This window comes from Anomaloglossus baeobatrachus, chromosome 5 (assembly GCF_048569485.1).
Source record: "Anomaloglossus baeobatrachus isolate aAnoBae1 chromosome 5, aAnoBae1.hap1, whole genome shotgun sequence".
Taxonomy (NCBI): Eukaryota; Metazoa; Chordata; class Amphibia; order Anura; family Aromobatidae; genus Anomaloglossus; species Anomaloglossus baeobatrachus.
The window spans coordinates 566,723,969-566,751,855 of NC_134357.1; the positions used below are offsets into that span (position 1 = coordinate 566,723,969).

At 45.1% G+C, this 27,887-nt stretch overlaps 3 protein-coding genes across 4 annotated transcripts in view; 1 reads left to right on the top strand and 2 right to left on the bottom strand.

Annotated features, from left to right (window-relative positions):
* Positions 1 to 27,887, bottom strand: part of LOC142313041 (gastrula zinc finger protein XlCGF66.1-like) — a 236,184-nt gene that overhangs the window by 154,053 nt on the left and 54,244 nt on the right. The gene's annotated exons all lie outside the window — the stretch shown is intronic.
* Positions 1 to 27,887, bottom strand: part of LOC142313042 (uncharacterized) — a 173,179-nt gene that overhangs the window by 39,270 nt on the left and 106,022 nt on the right. The window contains exons 14-16 of the mRNA XM_075352028.1: positions 25,568 to 25,597; positions 24,112 to 24,197; positions 11,642 to 11,714 (exon numbers count right to left, since the gene is read on the bottom strand). Coding sequence (XP_075208143.1) covers positions 11,642 to 11,714; positions 24,112 to 24,197; positions 25,568 to 25,597 — 189 coding nt within the window. The remainder of the gene's footprint in view (positions 1 to 11,641; positions 11,715 to 24,111; positions 24,198 to 25,567; positions 25,598 to 27,887) is intronic.
* LOC142312364 (uncharacterized) lies at positions 3,674 to 26,884 on the top strand. Of its 2 annotated transcripts, XM_075351301.1 has the most exons (4): positions 3,674 to 3,870; positions 3,953 to 4,050; positions 4,248 to 4,338; positions 24,012 to 26,884. In XM_075351301.1, the coding sequence occupies exons 1-4, from the start codon at positions 3,738 to 3,740 to the stop codon at positions 25,613 to 25,615; spliced, it is 1,926 nt and encodes a 641-aa protein (XP_075207416.1). In that variant the 5' UTR covers positions 3,674 to 3,737; the 3' UTR covers positions 25,616 to 26,884. The 2 variants fall into 2 exon arrangements, with proteins under 2 accessions (XP_075207416.1, XP_075207417.1); XM_075351302.1 differs by lacking the exons at positions 3,674 to 3,870; positions 3,953 to 4,050; positions 4,248 to 4,338 and adding an exon at positions 12,822 to 12,928.

Sequence of the window (27,887 nt, forward strand, 5' to 3'; positions counted from 1 at the left end):
GATCCCATGGACCCCACGCGACTAACAGTTTAAGTAGTTTGGTGAATAACTGAAGGTTAAATTCCTTATATCCTGCACCATGGTGGGAGACTCAGCGGCACTAGTGTTGCCTACAAATTTTTGGCTTAGTATTAGTCGGAGATAACTTTTCTCCTTATTTTACGTTTTAGCAGAAGTTTTCCTAGGTTTTTCTTTGAATAAGAAGACAAAGTTAACAAGGTAATTCGTTTTCTGTTGGCATATAACCACTAATCCATTATGCCCAGAATATCACCACAAAGTGCCTAGAGAAAACCCCCTTTTGCTTCTCCTGGAGTCTCCAATGTCTCAGTCCTGGAAGCATCCAGAGGTGGCTTACAATCTGTCAGGCTGGCTGAGGGGAGCAGGGGACCGGGACTCCTAGACTGGCTCTCAGACTAGGGGTGCCCTAGCGGTCCTTTATCTCAAAGTTACCTCTGAACATGAGGATGTCTGAGCTGCCAACCTGATCTTAAGCAGCCCTGATCTTATATCCCCTCCTCCCCAGGGGAGGGTTGGGACAGGAGTGTGATAAAACCAACATGGATAGACAACCAGGGGAAATCAAAACTCACGCTCACACAAAGGTATAAGACAATAAGAGGTAAAGAGGAAAATAAGAGCAGGGAGGAAACAAAATGAGAGACTTCCACATCAACTCCAAGCACCACACAATATAATCACCAGCTAGACTGGGACACACCAGCACACTGACCAACCCAGCAATAGAATATAGTCAGCATGGGAAGACAGATTCAAAAAACTTAAAAATGTGGGGAGTAAATGTGATAGGTTTCCAACAACATGGGATCCTAGAGATAGCTAGCAGGCTAGCAAAGATTAACTCTTGCTAGCCCGACAATGAGTACACACCTGGTTGACGCCCGAGTCAGCCTGTGCAATTCAGAAACGCCAGAGGAAAGATAGTGTGGAGTGTCAAATTCTGTGGTGTGAACAGTGTCAGAAGCCGCCATGACACTCAGCAAGTTTTGAGCAGTCTGTATAATACGATTCACTTGAATCCGCCTACTTTATAGTCGATCACTGGGCTGGGCGTAAAGACTCTGATCCATCTCCTTTCAATAAAAGAGGACAAAGCGCTTACAGTAGTAGGAATCCATAGGAACATTTTTACGCTCTCCACCCGTGCCCCTCTTTCAGTAGCCACTGACCTTCTTCAGGTGTAATGCATCAGTTGCGGATCCCTCACTTGCAGCCTCCTCATTCTAAATGGCTGACCCCCTGAGGCAAAATGTAGCACTAACCTCTCCCTGAGGGAATTTACCCGCATGGGAGGTGTCAGAGAAGCGGACGGCTTTTTGAGTAGAATTTCACCACCCGTTACCAGTCTTCTGCTTCCTCGCTGTGATGATGAATACATCAACAGGTGGGGTATTGTCACGCTCCCCGGGTCCCCTGCCTTGCTTCCCGGCGCCCCTGCCTCGCTCCCCGGCTTCCCTGCCTCGCTCCCCGGCTCCTCGGCTCCTCTGTCAGGCGTCCCCCGCTCCACAGCCTCCAGCCCCCATCACCTGCGGTCCCCAGGCGGCTCGTCCCCGCTCCCGGCGCCCGTCGGCAGCTCTGCTCCAGGCCGGCTCCCCTGCCTCCTGTTCACCGCTCCCTGCCCTGGCTTCTGGCACCCGGGCCTCGCGCATGCGCATTAGGGCGCGCGCGGTCATTGACCCTTTCTTAAAGGGCCAGTGTCCTCCAACAGGATATTGAAGGATCAGGTACTGGGTATATAGGGGGATCCTTTCCAAGTGGGCGGGGCCTGTTCTTCGTGTTTTCTAAGCTAGGAGTCAGGTCTCCTTGTGTCTGTGATATACTCACCTATCTCTCTCGTAGAGCCGCTCCTGCCTCGCCATCCGGTCCTGACGATACCCGAACCCCGAACGGTGACGGCCTGCCATCCCGTCAGTTCCTGCCATCTCCGATCCCTGTGGTGACCCGTCTTCTCGTTCCATTGGTTCCGGACTCTGCCTGACGACATCTCGGCCTCCGAACCTGAGCTCCGTCACCCGGACTACCATCAGGGACTTCTTTACTCCACTCCTCTAAACGCACTGTCCTGCTAGTGCTCCGGCTACCGGGCACCTTGCCCTCGGTGAGGTGTTCAGCCCAGTGGATCCACCTCCTGGGTCTGCCCGTCCACCTGGCCCTAACAGGTGTTTCATATGGGCTTAAATTTGGGCCCCTAAAATCCTCTTCAGAAATGAATTGATCCTCAAAAAAGAAAGAATGCCTCTATATAGTAAACGTATAGCAACTGGTAATAATGGTCTAATTTGTGTGGTGTATTTCTCTTCCAAGCAAAGAAAATCACATTACATTCCACACATAAAACTGTGTAGAAAAGTCGACGAGAGGTAATCGTGCCAGAAACGAGGAGCTGGTAATGTAACTGACTGAGGAGAAGTTCCCATGTCCAAGAAGCCACAGACTTCACCCTTTATATTCACGAAGTAACTGGTCATGTGACCCCCCTGACTCCTCCCCTCCATGTGACATCATCACAGGTCCTGGAAGCACAGAGCAGCCATATATCTAGTGTGCGGCTCTGCAGGTGGAGGTGTGTGGAGATTCCCCATTACTGGGCGCAAGTGACATTAACCCCTTCGTCCCTGACATTATCTTGGTGTTTTTCTCGCTGATTTCTAAGAATCGTGAGGTTTTTGTTCTTTTTCCCCTGATAGATACAGACGCCCCAACTACGTGAGGCAGGAAGTGAGGAAACCCGTGTTGCTCTGGTCGTTAGGCCCCGGCTGTCATGGCGATATATTGGGACTTGTTGATTTGTTGACAGAGGCCTCCTCATCTCTGTGTGCCTGGGATAAAATAGAAGAGGCTGCCTCTCTCTCTCTCTCTCTCTTTTTCTTTCTTTCTTTCTTTCTCGCTCTCTCTGTTGCTGTCTTTCAGTTATTTTAAATATATGGAAGATGCCTTCTTTCTCTCTTCATCAAGAATGGGGAATGTTCTATTTATCTCTTGCTAAAACTGATAGTTTTTACTCAAAATCGAGCACGGAAGAGACGTCTTAGTCAGCAATTCAATTTATGTTCCAGTCCATACAATACAATAGAGAATACAACATTTACACGTTCTGTCTCCTCATATGTTTCCCCTTATTATCTCCAGTAATTGTATTATTACAGCGGATCTTTATGATGTTACATCGTCATCTTCTCCCCATTCAGGTCCCTACAATATCGGATCCTCTCAGTGGAGATCTATATAAGAGAATTCTCCTGATTGCCCCGTGAAGGATGGCTATGGACAGGGACAAGATGGCGGAGAGGATATTACACCTCACCCTAGAGATCCTCTTCCGGCTTACTGGAGAGGTGAGAGATTCTGATGACGTCACATTACATCATTCTTATCTATGGGAATAACAGATGGACAGAACTGGAGAGGTGAGGACTCTGGGAATGTCTGTAGTGAGATTTCTTACTGTGTCTCTCCATAACCAGGATTACACAGTAGTGAAGAAGACCTCTAGTGAGCGCTGTCAGGCCCCTGTGTCTGAGGGATGGGGAAGACCCCTGAGCCCAATCACGGGGCCTCCACCTCATCCCCCGATACATGAGGACATCAATGACCAGAAGATCCTAGAACTCACCTACAAGATGATTGAGCTGCTGACTGGAGAGGTGACACTGCTGGGAATGCTGGGACATTATACAGTAACGCTATGAAGGGATCGGGGGTGACGGTATCATTGTATGTGTCAGGTTCCTATAAGGTGTCAGGACGTCACCGTCTATTTCTCCATGGAGGAGTGGGAGTATTTAGAAGGACACAAAGATCTGTACAAGGACGTCATGATGGAGGTTCCCCAGCCCCTAACATCACCAGGTAATAGACAGGACTAAATACACACGGCCTATAATTATCTGTATGTAAGGAATAATTCAGTCCCTGTATTTGTCTCCTCCAGTTCTATCCAGTAAGAGGACAACACCAGAGAGATGTCCCCGTCCTCTTCTCCCACAGGACTGTAAACAAGAAGACCCCGATGTTCCTCAGGATCATCAGGTAGATGGAGAGAAGGTGCCATGAAATCTCCCTATGATGTGTAGACGGCTGTGAAGGTCTTGTGCTCAGTCTTGTTTTATCCTCCAGTATTATATGTGTTATACTTGTGTAATGAGAGCGGTGGAGATGGCAGGATTAGAGCTGATCATAGATGGGACTTCTCCATCTGTCTGTGACTTTTACAATATTTGTTTCAGGGTGAAGATCTGACCCATATTAATACTACAGAGACATATGTGTGGGGTATTGAGCGGTGTAAAGAAGAAATTCCTACATATGACTACCCAGGTGAGACACAGATTCTTCTTAGTCACCAGCTGTGTCTGCTTTATCGGTGGTGTATTTCGGTCTTATCACAATCGTGTGATCACCATTTTGTCACTAGACCACGACAGGCTCCTCCCCAAAAACTGTTTAAATTACTTTGGGCACTGAAAGCCCTTTTTCTATAGCACTTAAGGGTGCTTTACACGCTGCGACATCGCTAGCGATCACGTTAGCGATGTGACATGCCAGATCGCAGATAAGATTTGCCGAGATCGCACATAGGTCATTCTTGTAGCGCCGGTCACATGTGCGATCTCGGCAAATCGTATGTGCAATCTGGCATATTACATCGCTAACGAGATCGCTAGCGATGTCGCAGCGTGTAAAGCACCCTTTACAACCTGGAAGATCCACCTACCCCCCCTAGAATTACAAGATAGTGATCCTTACTTGCACAGATCTGTAAACTACAAAGCCATATAACAGCATATGTAGAATGTGTAACATAATTACATACATAGTTACATAGGTTGAAAAAAGCCATAGCTCCATCTAGGTCAACCTTCCTCCACCAATTATTCATTTTGTCATTAAGTCATTTATAACCAGTATGTTGTGTGTACTGAAGAAATCCTCCAGCCCTTTTTTAAAAGTTGTTATAGTATCTGCCATTTACTACCTCTTGTGATAGAGCAGTCAGACTGTGGAATGCCCTAACTGTAAATAACCCTTTACTACTTAACTGCCAGAATCGCTTTTCTTCCACTCGCAGTGTATGCCCCCTGGTCCTCAGTATTGTCTTTGGAAGGAATAAATCATGTGCCGTCCTTTATATAGACCACACATGTAGCTATACATATAAATGAGATCTCCTTTGAGACGTCTTTTTTTCTAAGCTAAACAAATTCAACTTTGTCCACCTCTCATCATATGGCCGGCCTCCATTCCTTGCAATAATCTAGTTGCCGCCTTCGAACTGACTCTAACTTCTGAATGTCCTTTTTAAAATGTGGAGCCCAAAACTGGATCCCATATTCCAGATGTGGCCTTACAAGTGATTTATAGAGGGGTAACAATAAGTTGGGATCACGGGATCGAAGCTCTCTTTTTATACATCCTAAAATCTTGTTTGCTTTTGCAGCTGCTGCCTGACATTGAGTGCTGCTGCTCAACTTACTTGTAACCAGAATACCCAAGTCCTTCTCCAGTTCTGTAGTCCCGAGTTTACTTCCAGTTAATGTATATGCAGCTATAGGATTACTCCGTCCTAGGCGCATTACTTTACATTTATCAACATTAAATCTCAGCTGTGTCTCCCATTTCCATATCTTATCCACATCATTTTGTAATATTGTAATATCCTACATAGTTTGGTGGCGTCAGCAAAGACTGACACTTTACTATCAATCCCAGCCAAGTTAGAAAAACACTTGAAGGAAAATATTATGATGGGCCTTTAAGAGAAGATGGAGGGTAATGATGTTGTTGCCTTCCTAGAATCCTGATATCTCATTAGATAAAAGCCAAATGTGAATTTTTCTACAATCAGGGCCGCCTTCAGGGCATTACTACTGTGCCTGGTGTACCGGGCCCGGTAAAGAGAGGGGGCCCGGACAGGCCTTGGGTAATTACTTAGCTTTAAGTCTCGGGCAGGTCAGGCCTCCCCTCATCACCGGGCCCCAGTCACAGCCGCAGCAGAGGGGTCCGGCGGTGTAGTTTCAGCCACTGCACACACGGCTAAATTGCAGGCGAAGCCCTAGGGCATCGCATGCAAATAAGCCATGTGGCCAGAAGCGAGGCAGTGGAGCAGAGCAGGGAGGCAGCGCGTCATTACACAGCACTGTGATGAGGTCATCACTCTGCGCCTCATCACAGTGCTGCTTCGGGCAATGCGGAGGTGGCGAAGACGCGGCATCCTGCGGGGAAAGGTAGGCACTCGGTGAGCTGAACATCGCCGTGGTTGGTGGGGGGCGCCCCTGCCTTGCTTTAGCTCAGGGGTTGGAACCTCGGGCCTGCAATGAGTTTTTCTGCGGCCCCCGGGCAGATTCCCTGTGGCAACAGTACTGTGTGCAGCCCCCCCACAGTGCTGTGTGCAGCCCCCCCACAGTGCTGTGTGCAGCCCCCCCACAGTGCTGTGTGCATCCCCCCCACAGTGCTGTGTGCAGCCCTCCCACAGTGCTGTGTGCAGCCCTCCCACAGTGCTGTGTGCAGCCCTCCCACAGTGCTGTGTGCAGCCCTCCCACAGTGCTGTGTGCAGCCCTCCCACAGTGCTGTGTGCAGCCCTCCCACAGTGCTGTGTGCAGCCGTCCCACAGTGCTGTGTGCAGCCCCCCCACCAGTGCTGTGTGCAGTCCACCACAGTGCTGTGTGCAGCCCACTCCAGTGCTGTGTGCAGCCCACTCCAGTGCTGTGTGCAGCCCACTCCAGTGCTGTGTGCAGCCCCCTCCACAGTGCTGTGTGCAGCCCCCTCCACAGTGCTGTGTGCAGCCCCCTCCACAGTGCTGTGTGCAGCCCCCTCCACAGTGCTGTGTGCAGCCCTCCCACACAGTGCTGTGTGCAGCCCTCCCACACAGTGCTGTGTGCAGCCCCCCTCACAGTGCTGTCTGCAGCCCCCCTCACAGTGCTGTCTGCAGCCCCCCTCACAGTGCTGTGTGCAGCCCCCCCACAGTGCTGTGTGCAGCCCCCCCACAGTGCTATGTGCAGCCCCCCCCCACAGTACTGTGTGCAGCCCCCTCCAGTGCTGTTAATCTCCCCCAGTGTTCTGTTCCCTCTAATGCTGTGTACCACCCCCAGTGATGTTTGCCTCCCTAGTGAGGCTCCGCAATTGCTCTTCGTGCCACCCAATGATCTCCGTGCCTCCCTAATGATGGCTGTGCCCCCTAGTGCTGTCCGTGCCCCCCTAGAGATGTCTGTGCGTCCCCCTAGCGATGTCTGTAATGTAATTTTTTTAAGGAAATACTTCATTTGGAACAACTTCAAGGGTGCTAACACTTTTGGCCGTGTGTATTTGTGTATATATGTACATATATGTGTGTGTGTGTGTGTGTGTATATATGTGTGTGTGTGTGTGTATATATATATATATATATATATATATATATATATATATATATATATATATATATATATATATATATATATATATATATATATATACATATACATATATACATATATACATCTCTTACACTAGCTGCAGTACCCAGTGTTGCCTGGGATAGTAACTGTCTCTCTCCCACTGTCCCTCTCTCCCAACCTCTGTCTGTCTGTCTTTCCCTGTCTATCTCTTCTCTTTGTGTCTGTCTCTGTGTATCTGTCTCTGTGTGTCTGTCTTTTTCCCTGTCTCTCTTTTCCTGTTTGTCCCTGTCTGTCTCTTTCCCTGTGTGTCTGTCCCTGTCTGCCTCTTTCCCTGTCTGCCTCTTTCCCTGGCTGCCTATTTCCCTGTCTGTCTCTGTCTCTTTCCCTTGTGTGTCTCTGTCTCTTTCCCTGTCTTTCTCTGTCTTTCACTGTCTGTCGGTCTGTGTCTGTCTCTCCACCGATATCATATCACCTCACACATAAGCTTCTTATACTAAGAATATCATTTGTTGCCTATAGCAACCAATCACAGCTGCTATTAATAACCTTTAAAAAAATGTGATGCCACACAATGGAGTAATTGCTATCCAAAATGTATTTTTTATTAAACAGTCACAAACATTTTAAAAGGGGTGCACAAGTACACTCCTAATCCTGGTAACAAGAGGTAAGAGGACATAGAAAACCTCACAAACGTGGGGACCAAGGCCAGAAATAAATATAAAAGCCTGTGTCTGGGGGATCATAAGGCAAAAACCGCCTATCTAGTAACACATAGTATATATATATAACCAGATACAAGCAGTAAATCTCCCCTCTCTTTGCCTCACCTACGGGTGTGCGTAGTAGAGTCTCCCATAGTGCTCAAATGAGCAAAGAAGGAGACATCATTATCTGAATTACATACCGGAGGTTGAGGTAAGAAGGTCCAGGGTCCACGCCCGACGCGCGTTTCGGGTACCTTTTTCAGGGGCACCGCACGCTGTCATGGACCCCTTTCCCTCACCCTTAAATACCTACTGATCCCCAGCTGTTGCCCATCTGCCCGCCCATCACGCGCACGCGTACATCGCGTCTCGGGGATAACAGCATACAGACCGGCGGCAAGCGGTGACGGTCCGCGCATGCGTCGGAGAAAGTTCTCCCGTGACGTCTTTAACGCATGCGCACAGTCACCTTAGATGCCGCCGGGTGTATACACCCGAGAATCGCGTCTGGACGGCGCGCTGGGTAGGTCAAAGATGGACCAGTGAAATCGGACTAGTAAGGATGTCTACTGCATCCAGAGTTTATACAATGTAATCATGTTAGTGATTTTAAATACTAGAATGCTCCATCCATATAGATGAATGCAGCCCACCGCAAACAATCAAGGGCGTAATAGTTTTATATAAAAGTACATTACATTCATGTATATAGATGCAGAATACAGAAAGCAATAGCATTACAGTTGCATACTCAAATTGTGTGCCCGGTCTGTGTCCATAGTTGAACAAATGCAACCAATATCTCCTATATATTATAGCAGCCCTTCTCAATAAATTTAGATGACTTAATTATACACCAAACATATGCATTCGGCTACGGCATAGTAGATCACAACTTCACTACATGGACACATACAGTCTCAGATCAGGACACAAATACACATTAAAGAAAATTGCTTTCTCCAGTAGTTCTTCAAAATTCAGCCATAAGATCTCTTGTGGCATCCTTACTCCTAGTTCCGAATTCATCTCCCATAGCTGGGAGGGCACGGGAGGGGAGAGGGAAAACAGGAAATCCAAATACTCCTCAGATGGAAAAAGTTACTGGAATAAAACAACATGCAATTAAAAAGCAGCACAATAACAGGTGAATATTACAACACGATCGTCCATAGGACAAAAAACCAAAGCCAACCTTTCTAATAGGTTAAGAATTTATAAACAAGTTTGGAATTTTCAGGTGTTAAGGAATGGGGCAAAACTTAATTGTTCATTCAGGCCTGCAGGGGCCAGGGTCCCTAAAGAGAAAATCCACCTACATTCGAGTTTAGAGAGGGCCATTTTAAGATTATTTAATCTTATTTAATTTTAAGAAGCTTATGTGTGAGGTAATATGATATCGGTGGAGAGACAGACACAGACAAAAATCCTATTATGGGGACTATTATGGTCAGATAATATCTGCTCAATATGTGTAACTATAGCGATATAAATCCCCTTCTGTCTATGAAAATTGTTTCAATCTGCTATTAATAACCTGTAGCTTCCAGCTCCAATGACTTTAATGGAAGCAGGTTTTTTGGAGAGTAGCTGTAAACTGCAGGGTTAAATTTTCCACTCAAAACAATAGTCTATGACGTTCCCTGTGTCACGTGAGGCGTTTGTGCAAAATTTTGTGATTCTAAATGTGACGGTGTGGATTCCTTTAGCGGACATACAGACACACACACACATGCACACATATATGCATGCATACACACACACATACAGTACATACATACATACATACACTCAGCTTTAAATAATAAATAAATATATATATATAATTATAAAATAAATCAACGTGGAAAGGTCCAGCAGGAATGGAGACTTCGGGTATTGTAATAAAAATCCAAAATTTATTGCAAATGGATTAAAAAAGTTTCCAGAGGGGGCGTGGCTTGCCGATGGCAGAGTGAGACACACATCTCCTTAGCTCTGTGCCCAGGCCGCCCTTTCAGCCTCTTACAGGTGGTGCAGCTGACCCCAAACCTCACATGGGCAGACCCAGACGTTCCCTCAAGCAAGCAGCAGATCCGGAGACCGGGACAAGCAGGATGGATCGCTTCCTGGCCTCCAGCACCCCCACTCAAACACGAGCTGCTCAGGCCAAGATGGCGACGGCAGGGAAACAACAACACTCCTCACTGAAGCATGTCTCAAAGGTAGGGGATTCCCCAGTCACCGCTTCTCAGGATTCCAGTGAGAATGAATTAGACTCTGAGGAGGTGAATCTCCGTGACATTAGTAAATACATTAAATCTCTCCCCACCAAACATGATTTGGAAAAGCTTGTGTGCAGGCTGGAGAACACCTACAAGCAAGAGATACATGCCCTGCAGAGGGAGTTTACAGAGAGAGTGGAAGGGGTGGAGAGATCACAGGATGCAGCTCTATCAGAGTTAAAGCAGCACCGTGAAATAATTAACCATCACTCTGCCAGGCTGGAGGAGTTGGAGGCAGGCCTGGAAGACCAAGAAAACCGCAATAGGCAGAATAATATCCGCATACGTAGACTCCAGGAATCAGTGCCATCATCCAATTTAGATGCCGCAGCACAGCAGATATTCATGCAGATCTTGGGGGACAATCAGGTAACCACTGTTGAATTAGATCGCATTCATAGAGCTTTGGGGCCCAAACCACCCAACAATGCACGGCCCAGAGATGTGATATGTTGGGTGCACTTGTATAAAACCAAGGAACGCATTATGGCAGCAGCCAGATCCAAAGGCCCAATTGCTTTCCAGGATTCTCAGGTTACGCTGCTCCCTGACCTAGCCAGGCGCACCCTCATGCTGAGGAGGGCCTTGCGACCCCTGCTGGATCAACTCCGGGACAAAAATATAATATACAGATGGGGCTACCCCTTTCAACTGGTGGCTACAAAGGAGGGCAAGTCGGCGATATTTCGGTCCCTTGGGGACCTTCCTAAGTTCCTTGGAACATTTGAGTTATCAATGACAGATCTACCTGACTGGCCGAAAAGCCTACAACTGCCGGTGATTTCACCCAATTGGCAAGAGGCCTCAGGATCGAGGAACAGACAGAAAAACCCCAAACAGACCCCAATGGAGCAGCAGAGGTCCCCTTCTTGATCTCCTTTGACATTTAAAAGTTTCAGGATCACCATCCACAAGTGGTTAGAAGACAGACCCACTGGGTCTCATTACATCCCTTTTTGTGGTCCTAAAACAGGGATGCCATGATTTCTCCTCCTTCTACCCATTAACAATGTGACATGGAGATTCGTGAGCTGTTTGTAACTTTTTTGGGAAGTCAGAATAACATTAGTCTGTGACTTTGCTCTCTCTTCCTGCACAAAAAAAACCCAAACCCAAACCTCTTCCTTCTCCCTTCCTCTCCCTCCCCCCTTCTCCCCCCCTTACCCCCTTTTCCCCTCCTCCCCCTCCCTTCTCCCCCTCTCCCACCCTCTTCCCCTTCCTCCTCTCTTCTCTCCCCTCTGCCCTCCCTTTCTTCCATTTCTTCCCCCTAACTCACCAGTTCATCTTCTCCAATCCCCCACTTCACCCTCCCCTCATACTCTCCTTCGCAGTCCGCTGCAAGATCTCTGCTAATGTGTAAGGTTTAAAATTAAGTTACTGTTAAAGTATATGTTGATGGCTTCATTGCCATAATGGTTCAAGTTGCACTACCCCAATACCCCAATGTTATTATACTATGTTTGAATGGCTGGGAGGGTCGGTGAGGGAGTGAGCACTGTTTTCGGCTTCTTCTCCCCCTTCACAGTGCGCAGAGCAGACATTACTGCTCTCCTTAGGCACATTCAGGTCGAGACAAGCGCTTTTGCGCAAGGTATACTATTAATGTTTTTTATCTTATGTCTTCTACCTTTGTCTATGCTTTCTCACTTTTTCCCTGTCTTTCTCGTCTGGGCAGTCGTGGCAGTCCCAAATATCAGTTTGTTTACCCTATTCAGACACAATGAATAGTCTCAATTTTTGCTCTCTGAATGTAAAGGGGCTTAACATCCCTCACAAAAGAAGTCAAATAAGTTATAATAACCATAAACAGCGTGTCTCCATATTACTACTCCAAGAAACACACTTTAGGCAAGATTCAGTGCCTCGGTGCTCATCTAAATTGTATCCAGTCTGGTATCACAGCACTTGCCCAGACTCCAAGTCCCGCGGGACGTCCATAGCCTTCCACAAGTCTTTCACTCCTGAGGTTTTAAGCTATGTGCGCACGGTGCTTACTGTCACTGCAGAAATTTCTGCAGCGATCTGAACAGCACACGTGCGCTTCAAATCGCTGCAGAAACAGTCCGTAGTGAAAAGAAAAAAGCCAATTCCATGCGCTCTGCCTGCAGCTCCTCCCATAGACAGAGCAGGGGCTGCAGGCAAAGTGCACGGAAGAAGTGACATGTCACTTCTTAGAACGCGCGCTTCGGGCAGCAGCCGAAGCGCTGCGCTCTAAGACGCCACGTGCGCACGGCTCCTGCACAATCTCCATAGATTGTGCAGGGGACGCAGGATGCATGCAGTTACGCTGCGCTGCAGAGCGCAGCGTAGCTGCATGAATTACGCACACGTGTGCACATAGCCTTAGGCTCGTTCATCGACCCATTGGGCAGATACGTCTTTCTAAGAGTTTCTTGGGCCTCCCACAATTTTGTGATAGCTAATGTGTACTTTCCCAACAAGGACCAGCAGGGGTTCGGAGCCAGATGTCGGACATTACTGGAGGACTTCACAGGTCCCCTTCCTGTGATACTCGGTGGCGACTTCAATTTGCCAATGGATCCGTCCATGGATGTCTCCTCGGGTAAGCCCTCATATCCTCACTCCTCTATACATAAAGTTAAAAGACAGCTGCAGGGCCTGAAGCTGGTGGACGCCTGGAGGGTTCTTCACCCAGACACGAGAGACTACACCTACTACTCTATGCCACACCGACTTTACAGCAGGATTGACTATTTCTTCATATCCCAGACGCTCCTAGATTTCCACTTAAACACAAAGATAGCCTCCATCCTTTGGTCTGACCACGCCCCTATATATCTTTCCATACAACTTGGCAAAGCAGAAAGGTCAGAATTCACATGGCGTCTCAATGAAAACTTATTGCAGGATACGTTATGCTTGGCAGACGTGACCCAGACAATCTCAAACTTCACACTGGATCACATGGCTGACCAATCTGCCCCATCCATGAAGTGGGAGGCATTAAAATGTGTCTTGAGAGGAGTCCTCATAAAACATGGCAGTCGGCTTAAAAAGGTAAGAATGGAGATGATCAAAAGGCTTTCTTTAAATACTAAACCTATTTTGGATACTAAAGTAGATATTTTGCCAAAACCAATTTCTTACTACTTTTATATAAAATCATATAATTTTATTAATATCAATTTCACGTACATAACATACATTTAAAAACAAGATGAAGATAGAGGAAGGATTGTCTATCCCTACCACTGTTCCTTCCTCACTACGGGGGTCGGCGTCCTAAAGTGAAGACGCCCCCGTGCAAACGACGGCTATCCCTGGGTTTTGCCCTCCCTAATGGTAACCGTGATCCCTCTCAGATGGAAACAACCCCTACAGTAGTAACACCACAGTGAGGAAGAGGTGCTCAGTCCGCAGTGGCTAATTTGTCTGTATCACCACTCAGACGAGTAGGGATACGGGGCATAGGAAAGTCGTCAGATGTTCCATATGTCTATGTGCTCAACTAAGGGTATAGATGAGTCAAACTTCTACATAGGTCAATGTGCTCAGTTAGAGGTAGACAGATGAGTCACACTTAATGAGAATTCAAGAAATGCCCAATAGAAGGTAAGTAACATTTCTTATAGAACTCAATTCAAGAAATGCCCGACGCGTTTCGCCCTTGTCAATATCAGGGGCTCATCAGGGGCTTTTCAACAATTTCTTGAGAGAATTTTCCGTCTTTGGACAGATCTGTGACAAATACAATAAGATAAAACCCACATTAATTATAAGTCCAAGGATCCAATTAGATAGCAATTGTAGGTGTACATTAGTGATGAGCGAGTACTAAAAAGCTCGGGTGCTCGAAGCTCGGGCCGAGCCTCCCAAGATACTCGTGTACTCGGCCCGAGCACCGAGCCCAATGTTATCCTATGGGAGACCCGAGTATTTTTGTGAAATGACCCCCCGGCAGCATGTAGAAACCCTAAAAATGTCACAAAAGTCTCAGAAGAGTGCTCAAATGACATGGCATCAGCATGGGGAAGACCCCTTGAAGCATTTATCACTCAAAAGTCACAGCTGTGAACAATTTTGTCCGAGTTTTACGCCATTTTTACGGACTCGCCAGAAAACCTTCCAAAATGACACCAAAATGAATTTTCATGGCGGAAATGTTAAGGGCACATACCCAATAGTGAGATAGAGCTGGTGTATGTTACTTTTTGAGATTAATACATGAAAGATTTTACGTGAAAACCTTGTGTGGCACTCCGATGTCCAAAACGCACGTTTTGTGCTTTTTACTAACGATGTCGGTCATTTTTTTTTTCATTCTATCTCCCGTCGGTCGGTCTCGCTCTGTCTTGTCTGTCCCCCTCTCACAGTCTGTCGGTCAGTTCCCCCCCCCCTCTCTCTTACTTACCGTTCCCCGATCACCGGCGCGGCGCTGCACGGCTGTTCAAACTCTGGTGGCTTTTCCTCTTTTGAAAAAGCCGGCCGCTCATTAATCAATCTCGTATTCTCTGCTTTCCTGCTTTTCGGCGCCTATGATTGGTTGCAGTGAGACACGCTCCCACACTGAGTGACAGCTGTCTCACTGCACCCAATCACAGCAGCCGGTGTGTGTGTGTATACTGTGCAGTGAAATAAATAATTAAATAATTAAAAAAAACGGCGTGCGGTCCCCCCAATTTTAATACCAGCCAGATAAAGCCATACGGCTGAAGGCTGGTATTCTCAGGATGGGGAGCTCCACGTTATGGGGAGCCCCCCACCCTAACAATATCAGTCAGCAGCTGCCCAGAATTGCCGCATACATTATATGCGACAGTTCTGGGGCTGTACCCGGCTCTTCCCGATTTACCCTGGTGCGTTGGCAAATCGGGGTAATAAGGAGTTAATGGCAGCCCATAGCTGCCACTAAATCCTAGATTAATCATGTCAGGTGTCTCCCCGAGATTCCTTCCATGATTAATCTGTAAATTACAGTTAAAAAACACACACACCCGAAAAATCCTTTATTAGAAATAAAAAACACAAACAAAGTCCCTCATTACCAATTTATTAACCCCGACAAACCCTCCATGTCCAGCGTACTCCACAGTCCTCCAGCGTCGCGTCCAGCTCTGCTGCATGGAAGTGACAGGAGCTGCAGAATACACCGCCGCTCCGGTCACCTCCACGCAGCTAATGAGATGAGTATAGCGATCAGCTGAGCTGTCACTGAGGTTACCTGGATCCAGCGGTGGATGCAGCGGTGGCCGCGGGTAACCTCAGTGACAGCTCAGCTGATCGCGCTACTCACCGCCGCTCCGGTCAGCTCCATGCAGCAACTGAGGTGAGTATAGCGATCAGCTGCGCTGTCACTGAGGTTAATCGCGGCCACCGCTGGATCCAGCGGTGGCCGGGAGTTACCTGACTGACAGCAGCTGATCGCGCTATTCCCTTCATTAGCTGCGTGGAGGTGACCGGAGCGGCGGTGTCTTCTGCAGCTCCTGTCACTTCCATGCAGCAGAGCTGGACGCGACGCCGGAGTCCGTGGAGTACGCCGGACATGGAGGGTTTGTCGGGGTTAATAAATTGGTAATGAGGGACTTTGTTAGTGTTTTTTATTTCTAATAAAGGATTTTTCAGGTGTGTGTGTTTTGTAACTGTAATTTACAGATTAATCATGGAAGGAATCTCGGGGAGACGCCTGACATGATTAATCTAGGATTTAGTGGCAGCTATGGGCTGCCATTAACTCCTTATTACCCCGATTTGCCAACGCACTAGGGTAAATCGGGAAGAGCCGGGTACAGCCCCAGAACTGTCGCATATAATGTATGCGGCAATTCTGGGCAGCTGCTGACTGATATTGTTAGGGTGGGGGGCCCCCCATAACGTGGAGCTCCCCATCCTGAGAATACCAGCCTTCAGCTGTATGGCTTTATCTGGCTGGTATTAAAATTGGGGGGACCGCACGCCGTTTTTTTTAATTATTTATTTATTTATTTTACTGCACAGTATAGACCCGCCCACCGGCTGCTGTGATTGGGTGCAGTGTGACACCTGTCACTCAGCGTGAGGGCGTGTCTCACTGCAACCAATCATAGGCGCCTGTGGGCGTGGAAAGCAGGGAATATGAGATGGCTGTGTACAGAGCACAGCGCGCCCGCCGGTATAAAGGCTCGGTCACGCTGTGCGGGCCGGCCAATCACTGCAATTCCACAACTAACAGGGCTGTGGCATTGCAGTGGTCTGCCAGCCAATCCCTGCATGAGGGCTGGCTCTCAAAAGAGCGCCAACATGCAGGGATGAAGACCACGAGTAAAGCACGAGTATTGCAAAATTACTCGGTACCCGCCGAGTAGCCCGAGTACAGTGATACTCGTGCGAGTACCGAGTAGTAACAAGCATACTCGCTCATCACTAGTGTACATCAAAACACCGATACTAACCAATAATCGCTGATTGCCACTTCAAAGAAATATAGGGGGACAACCGTGCTGTCTGTATGGCTGATTTATCATAAAATGTGTCAGGATGACTCTTTCACCTATATGGGTAGACACACTATAAGTAAATTCATCTTCAGATAACAGCCCCATATCCAGGGTTAGGAACCATTATTGAAAGAACAGTACCTTTCTGATTAACAATTCCTGAGTTTACTCTTAGCCCACTGGAGTTGGGGTCCTAGTAAATACTGTCAATAAAGGAACAGACAACAAATTGCTCCACTGTTATGGTAATAGAGGACAGATGATGCGGCCAGAATTAAATACATAATTTCATACTCCATCTCTATGTGGTATTACCTAGACTGGTTATAAATGCCCACACTGGACCATGCAATATGTTCATATGAATCTATAAAAATAGCCTCCCAGAGTGTCAAATAACTCCCACCAGGGGGGACCTATTGGGAGAAAAAGTGAAAAAGAAACAATATTCAGCCCCAAAGACAATTCATAGCAGCTTGATTATAATTATCAGACCACCATAGGGAAATACCTCAGGTTCATCCATAGGACTGAGTGCGTTTTGAACAATCAGTCACGTATTCTTGGCAATATACCCGGATAAACAGCCTCCAACAGTAAAGGAGGGGGTACATACACTCCAAGTCCTATAGATACCAAAACAATTATATTTGTAGTCATACATAGTATGGAACTTATTCTTCTCACTTATCCTTATTGCCAAGAATACGTGACTGATTGTTCAAAACGCACTCAGTCCTATGGATGAACCTGAGGTATTTCCCTATGGTGGTCTGATAATTATAATCAAGCTGCTATGAATTGTCTTTGGGGCTGAATATTGTTTCTTTTTCACTTTTTCTCCCAATAGGTCCCCCTGGTGGGAGTTATTTGACACTCTGGGAGGCTATTTTTATAGATTCATATGAACATATTGCATGGTCCAGTGTGGGCATTTATAACCATTCTAGGTAATACCACATAGAGATGGAGTATGAAATTATGTATTTAATTCTGGCCGCATCATCTGTCCTCTATTACCATAACAGTGGAGCAATTTGTTGTCTGTTCCTTTATTGACAGTATTTACTAGGACCCCAAAGACGGAAAATTCTCTCAAGAAATTGTTGAAAAGCCCCTGATATTGACAAGGGCGAAACGCGTCGGGCATTTCTTCAATTGAGTTCTATAAGAAATGTTACTTACCTTCTATTGGGCATTTCTTGAATTCTCATTAAGTGTGACTCATCTGTCTACCTCTAACTGAGCACATTGACCTATGTAGAAGTTTGACTCATCTATACCCTTAGTTGAGCACATAGACATATGGAACATCTGACGACTTTCCTATGCCCCGTATCCCTACTCGTCTGAGTGGTGATACAGACAAATTAGCCACTGCGGACTGAGCACCTCTTCCTCACTGTGGTGTTACTACTGTAGGGGTTGTTTCCATCTGAGAGGGATCACGGTTACCAATAGGGAGGGCAAAACCCAGGGATAGCCGTCGTTTGAACGGGGGCGTCTTCACTTTAGGACGCCGACCCCCGTAGTGAGGAAGGAACAGTGGTAGGGATAGACAATCCTTCCTCTATCTTCATCTTGCTTTTAAATGTATGTTATGTACGTGAAATTGATATTAATAAAATTATATGATTTTATATAAAAGTAGTAAGAAATTGGTTTTGGCAAAAGGCTTTCTTCCCAGATCTCTGACATAGAGTCCACCCACAAACGCACAAATGCGCAGGACATATTTGGTCAATTATCTACAGCCAGGCAGAAACTGCTGTCCATCTTAGACCAGAGAACACGATGCTGGAGGGAAAGACTTAAGGGCAGGTTCTACCAGTATGAGAATAGGAGCGGCAGGTTTCTGTCCAGAGCACTACACCCACGCAACTTGGCTACTCACATACCATTCATAAATGATAAACAGGGGAAAAAAAATCAGAACATAAAGGGGATATTACAATGCTTTAGGGAATATTATCAAAATTTATACAATATTAAGGGTCATTTTTCTGACTTCCCTAAACAACAATTAGTAGAGAAAATAAAAACGTATATTCGCTCTACCAAATTACCAGAGCTGGACCCAATAATAACCACAGGCCTAGAGGAGGATTTCTCATTAGAGGAGGTAACAGACGTCATTAAAGATTTAAAGATTGGGAAAAGCCCAGGGCCTGATGGGTTTACAGCGGGTTTCTATAAGCGCTTTATTGACCAATTGAGCACCCAATGTTTGTCCACTTGTAATTACGTATCCAATGGCGGATCCTTCCCGAAACAGGGGCTGGCAGCCCACATAATTGTCCTCCCCAAGCCAGGTAAAGACCCCTCCCAGAGCGGGAGCTATAGACCAATATCATTGATCAATATAGATATTAAAATGTATGCCAAGCTCATTTCAAATAGACTGCAGCCGCTTCTTCCCTGTCTGATTTAGCACTGACCAAGTAGGATTTGTTAGAGGACGAGAATCAAGAGATAACACAATACGTGCAATATCCCAGATTGATAGAGTGCGGAGGACTGGATTACCCACGTGCATCCTGTCGGTGGACGCAGAAAAGGCCTTTGACAGGGTGCACTGGGAGTTCATGTTCCAGGTCCTTGAGGTGGCAGGTCTGCAGCAAACAATGCTACATAGGATCTCGGCTTTATATACGAAACCCTCTGGTCAGATTAAGGTTAACGGGGGTATTTCCCATTCCTTTGACATCAAGAACGGAACGCGGCAGGGGTGCCCGTTGTCCCCCCTGCTCTATGTTCTCACAATGGAACACTTGGCTGTGGCAATAAGGTCCAACCAATCAATTACAGGGGTCCCGGCTCCGCGCAGGGAGGATAAACTAGCTCTCTTCGCCGACGACTTGATGCTGTTCATAACAAATCCAGTGACGAGCCTACCAAACATTATGTTGGAACTTCACAGATTTGGCTCTCTGAGCAATTTTAAAATGAACATGCACAAGTCGGAGGCGCTTAATATTTCCCTTACGCACCAGGTGACCGATCAGCTTCGAGCGTCGTTCCCCTTTAGGTGGCAAGGGAAATCATTGTCATATCTTGGCATTGACTTAACTGCTGATGTCTCGTCCTTGTACGGAGCTAATATCCTTAAAGTTTTGGGGAAGATAGAGGCGGATCTCCTGAAATGGAATAAGCTGCCAATATCCTGGTTAGGCTGGATAAATGCCATAAAGATGGATATTCTGCCTGTTATATTTTTTCCAGGCAATTCCCATACCCTTGCCAGCTTCCCTTTTTTCACGATTAAAAACGGCCATAACCAGATTCGTCTGGGCACACAGACGCCCTCGGCTGGCCTATAGAGTCCTGAACAAGCCTAGACTTGCGGGGGGGGCAGGCCTTCCAGACCTCAAAAAATATCACCTTGCTTCATTTGGGAACATGCCTTCTCTACCATAACAAAACCTCTAAGCGCTGGGTGGAGGTGGAGATATCTCAGACAGACTGCGCCCCTCTCGTAGCATTGTGGTCGCCAGCCCCTTCGCACCCATGCACTCAGGCCAGGCTGTTCCTCGTAAAGAGCTTGTCCTCATTTCTCAGGAGTTCGAACGCACTCCTGGGCATTTCCACTATACCTGGACCACTGACACCTTTACATAATAATTCTCTACTCCCGACGGATTTAACAGGCAACATATTTCTTCACATGTCCAGAGGCATGGTGTCCATAATGAGGGATCTAGTGTCCAATGTGGGTATGAGGCCCCTTCATTCTTTCTTTCCTGACAACTGCACTCCCGCAGGAGCTTGGTTTGGTTATGAGCAATTGAAGCGCTTTATTAACTCCCTTTCACCACAAACTAACTTTTATAGGCCCTTGACGCCCTTTGAGTCTCTGTGTCTGGGGGGAGAGCCTCTGGAACACACCATTGCCCTGCTATACAAAATGTTCCAGATTGAGTTGTCTGAACGGGAGGATGATGCTCCTTTCTTCTTGAAATGGGAGGTGGATTTGGGGAGACCCCTCACGCGTGAGGAACGCTCAAAAATATTACTCTTTACCCACAAGTCGTCGCTGGATGTAGCGTCACAGGAACAGGGCTACAAAATAGTTTCTAGGTGGTATCACTGCCCCTCCAGAATTCATTCCATGTTCCCATCTGTCTCTGAAGAATGCTGGAGATGCTCAAACGATAGAGGCTCATACATCCACATGTGGTGGTCTTGTCCTCTCATACAATATTTTTGGCTAGACGTGTTTGCCCTTCTGAATAAAGTGTCATCCACTAGGTTTGAGCCGACGCCGGAACTGGCTCTTCTATCCTTAAGCAATATCTCGATCGCCAACTTCAAGAGAAGCCTGTTAAGGCATTTTTTGACGGGGGCAAGGAGGTTAATCCTAAGGTACTGGAGGCAGACCAAAGTACTCTCGTGGGCTGAACTGGTGGCCGAGATGAACCAGATCTATAGGATGGAGGAGCTGGTCGGCCAGGCGTCTGACTCAGGGGAGAGAGTGTTCAGGCTGTGGGCGCCGTGGATTATGTATAGAGAGACACCAGACCTGGTACTATGGCTTCAAGCTTCAGTTGGGGGCGTGAGACCTCTGTGATTGTCCATTCCACAAAACAAAAGTGCCGGGGGCTGCACACGACCCAGATGAGACATCTTCTTCGTCCTTCTTTTCTTTTCCCTCTCCACCTATATTTCCTCTTTTCTCATCTTTTTCTCCTCTTTGTACATTTTATGTTATGTTTACATTGTTAGAAAGGATTGTCATCTCAGGGACTTTGTGTATCTACGTTGCCTCCCGTTTCTAAACGAGGCTGCATAAATTTTTGTATGGGGGTCGGATTGTTGGTCACCCAGTGGGCATCATCTCCAAAGCAAAGCTATTACATGGGTGATGATGGTCTGACCTGAAGTGTGTAATCAAAGGAATTATTATGCAAGTAGAAAAGTGTTGTATTACTTATTACCTCCACGATTTGAGTTATTCTACTGTATATCATATGTTGCCTATCCTATAACTTGTAGACATGTTCTTTATTCGAATAAAATCTGATTTACACAAAAAAAAGTTTTCAAGAGTTCAATAGCAAGGTGCAGACATCACGCTGAACAGACTACGCATTTCGGCGGAGACAATATGCGGCCTTCTTCACGGTCTCAAGCTGGTTCTGGAATGCCCAGTCAATCTTAAGGAAAAAAAAAAAAAGGAAAAAACCATTCTCCAAGTAGTGAACTGGGAGTGGTAACAGGTGTCACCAAACACATCAGTGTTTATCTCTATGTATTCCAGAGAAAAAAAAAGGACAAAAATGGCGATATAGGACACATTGGTTAATTATAGTGTATTGCTAGATCCATTCTATTGTTGAATAAAGAAAGAGAAAGCAGGTATATATTTATCCAGAGTTCGGAGGACAGCTGGTTCACCTTGCATGTTGAGATATATATATACATATATATATATATATATATATATATATATATATATATATATATAATATATATATAGATACACGTTTTTCCAAGCATGGAGTTAAGAGTGTGAAAGGTTTGAGGGGTGGAGGCGAGGCTGGGGTGGAGCCTGGGCGGAGTCTCAAGGGGACCCATAAAGTTTGCCAGTATGGGGCCTTGAAATTCCTAGTGGTGGCCCTGTGTACAATAACAACAGAGTTTCCCTTCATCCTGACTTTTCAATTTCTTTTTAAACCAACTAAATTTGAGAATGATTGTGATAAACTACACAAAAAACATTTCACCTGTGCCATTATATATGTCTAAGTTGTGTATTGTTGATGGTTCTATCATGGCTCTACATTATCACGTCTGACATTGTCACTTTTTTTGAGGAGCCTAGATTTTAGAAAATTGCTCTCTTCATAGTATCAAAAAACCACATTCAGGAATTAACACAAAGTGGAATGCAAACAACTTTTTTTCACCAAAATGTTAATGTAGCCCCAATTTTTCATTTTCACAAAGGGTATTAGAAAATAATTGGTAAGGCCCATTTGTTTCCTAACGTCTACTGAATCTGACAATACCCTATATATTGTTGTACACTACTGTCTGGGCACATGGCCGAGCTCAAAAGAGAAGGAACAACATTTAGCTATTAGAACGAAAACATTTTTCTGGAATAGTTTGCTGGTACAATGTAACAGGCCCTGATTATGGTCACGTGGCAGCTTAACCATGAACAGGACACACCATTTTTCAGATCACTTTGATTGACTTGGTCTTCACCCTTTGACCCCCTATACATGGGTCTGGACATGAACCCCCAGGGTGAGGTCATTGAGTTAGATGCTGTCCAGATGTGCAAAATGGAAGAAGAATAGTCAGTTGTCTGGCTTAGAATCAGGAGGACAAAGTAAATACAAACTCAGAAAATGCAAGAGTAGTGATTATAAAGGTCGGGATCGAAACAGGAAATAAGTATACAAGCCGGGAGCTGAGCAAACCGGACCGAACCAGAGGAGAACGAGGCCATATCTGACAGATCCCAGTAATGTTCTTCAAGCTTTAGTATGGAGTATGAAACGACCAGTAGATGTATGAGAATGAAAATTGTAAGTATGACATTTTATTTCCCAAAACATAGTGCCCAGATTGTGTTCCAGGAAACCCACCCACACCGTAAATTAAGTGGGTTCTTCTCACTACAGCAATGCCAAATACTTGGATGCTAAATGTGGTTTGGGCATAAAGTAGGCTCAAAAGTGAAGTGGAGATTTGACTTTTCAGAGAGTGGAATTTTCTGGATTGGTTTATGAAAGCCATGTTGCTTTTCAAACCTTTGAGCCACTAATAATGTGAAAACCCCCTGTCGTCCCATTGACAGATCATGAGTGAAGACTTGTTTTTTTGTGTTGTCTCATATTGTCTGTACATGTCCCTCTGAATTGTAAAGCGCTGCGGAATATGTTGGCGCTATAGAAATAAAAATTATTATTATTATTATTATTATTTGTAGAATGAGTAATTGGTGTAATTTTCGCCTACATAACACATTTTTGGCAGGTTTTTATTCCAATATTTGTGTGGAAAAATGAAAAGTTGAACCCCACGGTCTTTGGCTCATGATATGAGGTCTTCTATTACACTGAACTGTTATTGTTTTACTGAATAATTCAATTTTACTACATAACTTCCCATTTCTATGGACATTCCAAGTAGAAATGTTACCAAAATATAAATTTCAAGGATCTTTTATTCAAAAATGTTAATTGTTTTTATTTTTGGCAGATGACTGTACCAAGATATCAGAAGAACAACTGACACCTCCAATTTATAAATCGGGGGAACTTGAGATCACACATGATATAATTAAAGTGAACGTCAATACTCCAGATATCCCATCATCCCTTCACAGTAAAGATCTATCATCTGATCCTTTGAAAAAGATCCAATCTTCTGAATCATTACAGAATACTATGAAAAATAAAAGTCAGAAAATAGGCATTAAAATACAAAATGCTCTTAAAACGAAGAAGCAGTGTTCACGTTCAGAATTTGGAAATAATTTTCCCCTCAAAACATTATTGGTTAAAAATCCAAAAAATCACACAGAGGTGAATAGATTTTCTTTTTCCAAGTGTGTAAGCTATTTTAACCAGAAATCATGTCTCGTTAAGCATGAGAGTATTCATAACAGAGAGAAGCCAAACTCCTGTTCAGAATGTGGAAAATGTTTTAAAGATAAATCAAAACTTGTTAAACATCAGAGAATTCACATGGTGGAGAAGCCATTTTCATGTTCAGAATGTGGGAAACGTTTTGTAAAGAAATCAAAGCTTGCCAGACACCAGAAAGTTCACACTGGAGAGAAACAATTTTCATGTTCAGAATGTGGAAAAAATTTTTGCCAGAAATCCCATCTTATTAGTCACCAGAGAACTCACACGGGGGAGATGCCTTTTTTGTGTTTGGAATGTGGGAAGAAATTTCGAGAAAAATCACATCTTGTTAGCCACAAGAGAGCTCATACAGAGAAGAATGTTTTATCATGTTCTGAATGTGGGAAATGTTTTACAGCAAAATCAAAATTTATTATACATCAGAGAACTCACACAGGGGAGAAGCCTTTTTCATGTTCAGAATGTGGGAAAGGTTTTATACAGAAATCAGCTCTTGTATCACATCAAAGAATTCACACAGGAGAAAAGCCGTATTCATGTTCAGAATGTGGAAAATATTTTGTAGGTAAATCAAAGCTTGTTAGTCACCAGAGAACTCACACAGGGGAGATGCCTTTTTCATGTTCTGAATGTGGGAAAAAATTCCAAGAAAAAGCACATCTTGTTAGTCACCAGAGAACTCACACAGGGGAGAAACCATTTTCATGTTTTGAATGTGGGAAAAATTTTCAGGAAAAATCACATCTTGTTAGTCACAAGAGAACTCACACAGGGGAGAAACCTTTTTTATGTCCTGAATGTGGGAAACGTTTTAGAGAGAAATCAAAACTTATTATACATCAGAGAATTCACACAGGGGAGAAGCCTTTTTCATGTTCAGAATGTGGAAAATGTTTTGTACAGAAATCAGCTCTTGGTACACATCAAAGACTTCACACAGGGGAGAAGCCGTATTCATGTTCAGAATGTGGAAAATGTTTTGTACGGAAATTTTCTCTTGTTACACATGAAAGACTTCACAATGGGGAGAAGCCATACTCCTGTTCAGAATGTGGGAAGTGCTGGGCAGATAAATCAAGTCTTGTTAAGCACCAGAGAATTCACACACAGGAAAAGCCATACTCATGTTCACAATGTGGGAAATGTTTTAACCAAAAATGTTACCTTCATAAACATGAAAAATTCCATCATCACCTAGAATGTGAAAAATGATTTAATGGAAATCATATTTTGTTTACCATCAAAAATGACTCATGTGAGAATAAACTATATATATTTTATTGAAAAAATATAGACAGTCTTATAGACAGGGAAATTACTTTATAACTTAACGTATATGCAGTTACTAATATCTTCCAAAAAGCAAAGTATAAGCAATATACAATGTGCATTGAATATTTCACATTGTTATACATTCAAACATTTACAATATATAGACAAATATTGCCACCCTTGCCCCCGCCCACCCAAAAAACATTCCCAACAGTTCCTCCTCCCGATTCAATCTTTTTTTTACCTCCACAAGGAGTTTAGCTGTTCAGAGAGTGTAATCACTTTGTATAGGAATTAGGACATTACATTGTCTGTATTTGCATCTTAATACATTGTTTGATTACAGTACCCTCTGTTCGTGATTTTATGTATTTGTCTTAGTTAGGTTTGCAGTGCATTATGGGTAATTTCCTGTTGTATTATGGTCCTGCTCTTGTGACAGAAAGGGCAACAGCCATTTTCATCTTCACCTTTGATGAGAAACCATCTTAGCTCGTCTGTCCCTTGTGCTTTCATTAACAGCCTGCTCCTATGTTACTATGCTGTGTGTAGTCTTAAGGCCCATTTACACACAATGATATCGCTAATGAGATATCGTCGGGGTCAGCGATGTCGTTGTGTGTGACACCTTTTTGCGATCAGTAACGATCGCAAAAAGGTGTCAAATCGTTTGTCGTGTACACGTCATTAATTTTTAAAAAATCGTTCCTAGTTTGGAACGCAGGTTGTTTGTTGTTCCTGCGGCAGCACACATCGCTATGTGTGACACCGCAGGAACGAGGAACAACATCGTACCTGCGGCCGCCGGCAATGAGGAAGGAAGGAGGTGGGCAGGATGTTCCGGCCGCTCATCTCCGCCCCTCTGCTTCTATTGGGCGGCCGCTTAGTGACGCCGAACGAATCTCCCCCTTAAAGGAGAGATTGTTTGGCGGTCACAGCGACGTCGGTGAACAGGTAATTGTGTGTGACGCTGCTGTAGCGATATTGTTCGCTACGGCAGCGATCACCCCGTGACACGCCACCGACGTGGGCAGGTGCTATCGCTTGCGACATCGCTAGCGATGTCGCAGCGTGTAAAGCCCGCTTTAGTATGATAATGCAATGATGATTATCTCATGTTACTGTAAAGTACAGATTATATATATCCTATCTCCTGTACATCTATATATTCTGAAATATTCTTGCTGTATCTTATAGTTTCACCCTATCCTGTCAAAATCTATCAATAAAAGAGAAAGTTACAACTCCACAGCCTTTTTCTTAAAAAGACAGGGGGCTTAGTTACATGTCACACTACACATCATACTAACGTGTATGAGGACAGTATAGTGAAGTGACTGCTGAGAAGATCATACTATATGGAGTCCTCTATTATTCATGCATAGCCCGCATATGGATTCTGCAGCAGCCTCCAATTGATCGTACCAAATTATCTTTCCATATGAAGATCACCATTATCCACGCAGAGGCCACATTTGGATATTGTAGCAGTTTCCTAACGGTCGCATCATATCTCAAAGTCAAGCATCTTCGTTCAAGACAAGATCGCAAGTTGGTTCCTCCAAGAATGTCAGCACTGCCATCGCCTGTGCAAAAGCTGAAGCAGCAAAATCAAAAGATGCCTTTGCTGAGCAAGAAACTCCACTGAAATGACAGCAATCTGCCCAGGATGCACAAAAGGCGCTCCTAGAAGAAGAAAGAGCCAGTGAAAAGGCACGCCTAGAAGCAGAAAGAGCCAGTGAAAAGATGTTCCTAGAAGCAAAAAGAGCCAGTGAAAAGAAGCAGAAAGAGCCAGTGAAAAGATGTTCCTAGAAGCAAAAAGATCCAGTGAAAATGAGCTCCTAGAAGCAGAAAGAGTGAAAAGATGTTCCTAGAAGCAAAATGAGAAAGTGAAAAGGCACGCCTAGAAGCAGAACGAGCCAGTGAAAAGATGTACCTATAAGCAAAAAGAGCCAGTGAAAAGCGCACCTAGAAGCAGAAAGAGCCAGTGAAAAGATGTTCCTAGAAGCAAAAAGAGAGAGTGAAAAGGAGCTCCTAGGAGCAGAAAGAGCTAGTGATAAGATGCGCCTAGACGAAGAAAAAAACACACTCCGAAGTGACATTAAAGAAGTTTACTATCAAAAAAGAAACAGCAGCTACCATAGCAGAAGGAGAAGTCTAAAGGTGGCTTTACACGCTACGACATCGCTAAAGTGATGTCGTTGTGGTCACA

Excerpts from the sequence above, each read along its gene's own strand:
- LOC142312364 (XM_075351301.1), top strand. The coding sequence starts at position 3,738 with ATGTGTCAGGTTCCTATAAGGTGTCAGGACGTCACCGTCTATTTCTCC. Across the intron at positions 3,871-3,952 it reads CCAGCCCCTAACATCACCAG|TTCTATCCAGTAAGAGGACA; the intron begins GTAATAGACAGG and ends TGTCTCCTCCAG. Across the intron at positions 4,051-4,247 it reads ATGTTCCTCAGGATCATCAG|GGTGAAGATCTGACCCATAT; the intron begins GTAGATGGAGAG and ends TATTTGTTTCAG.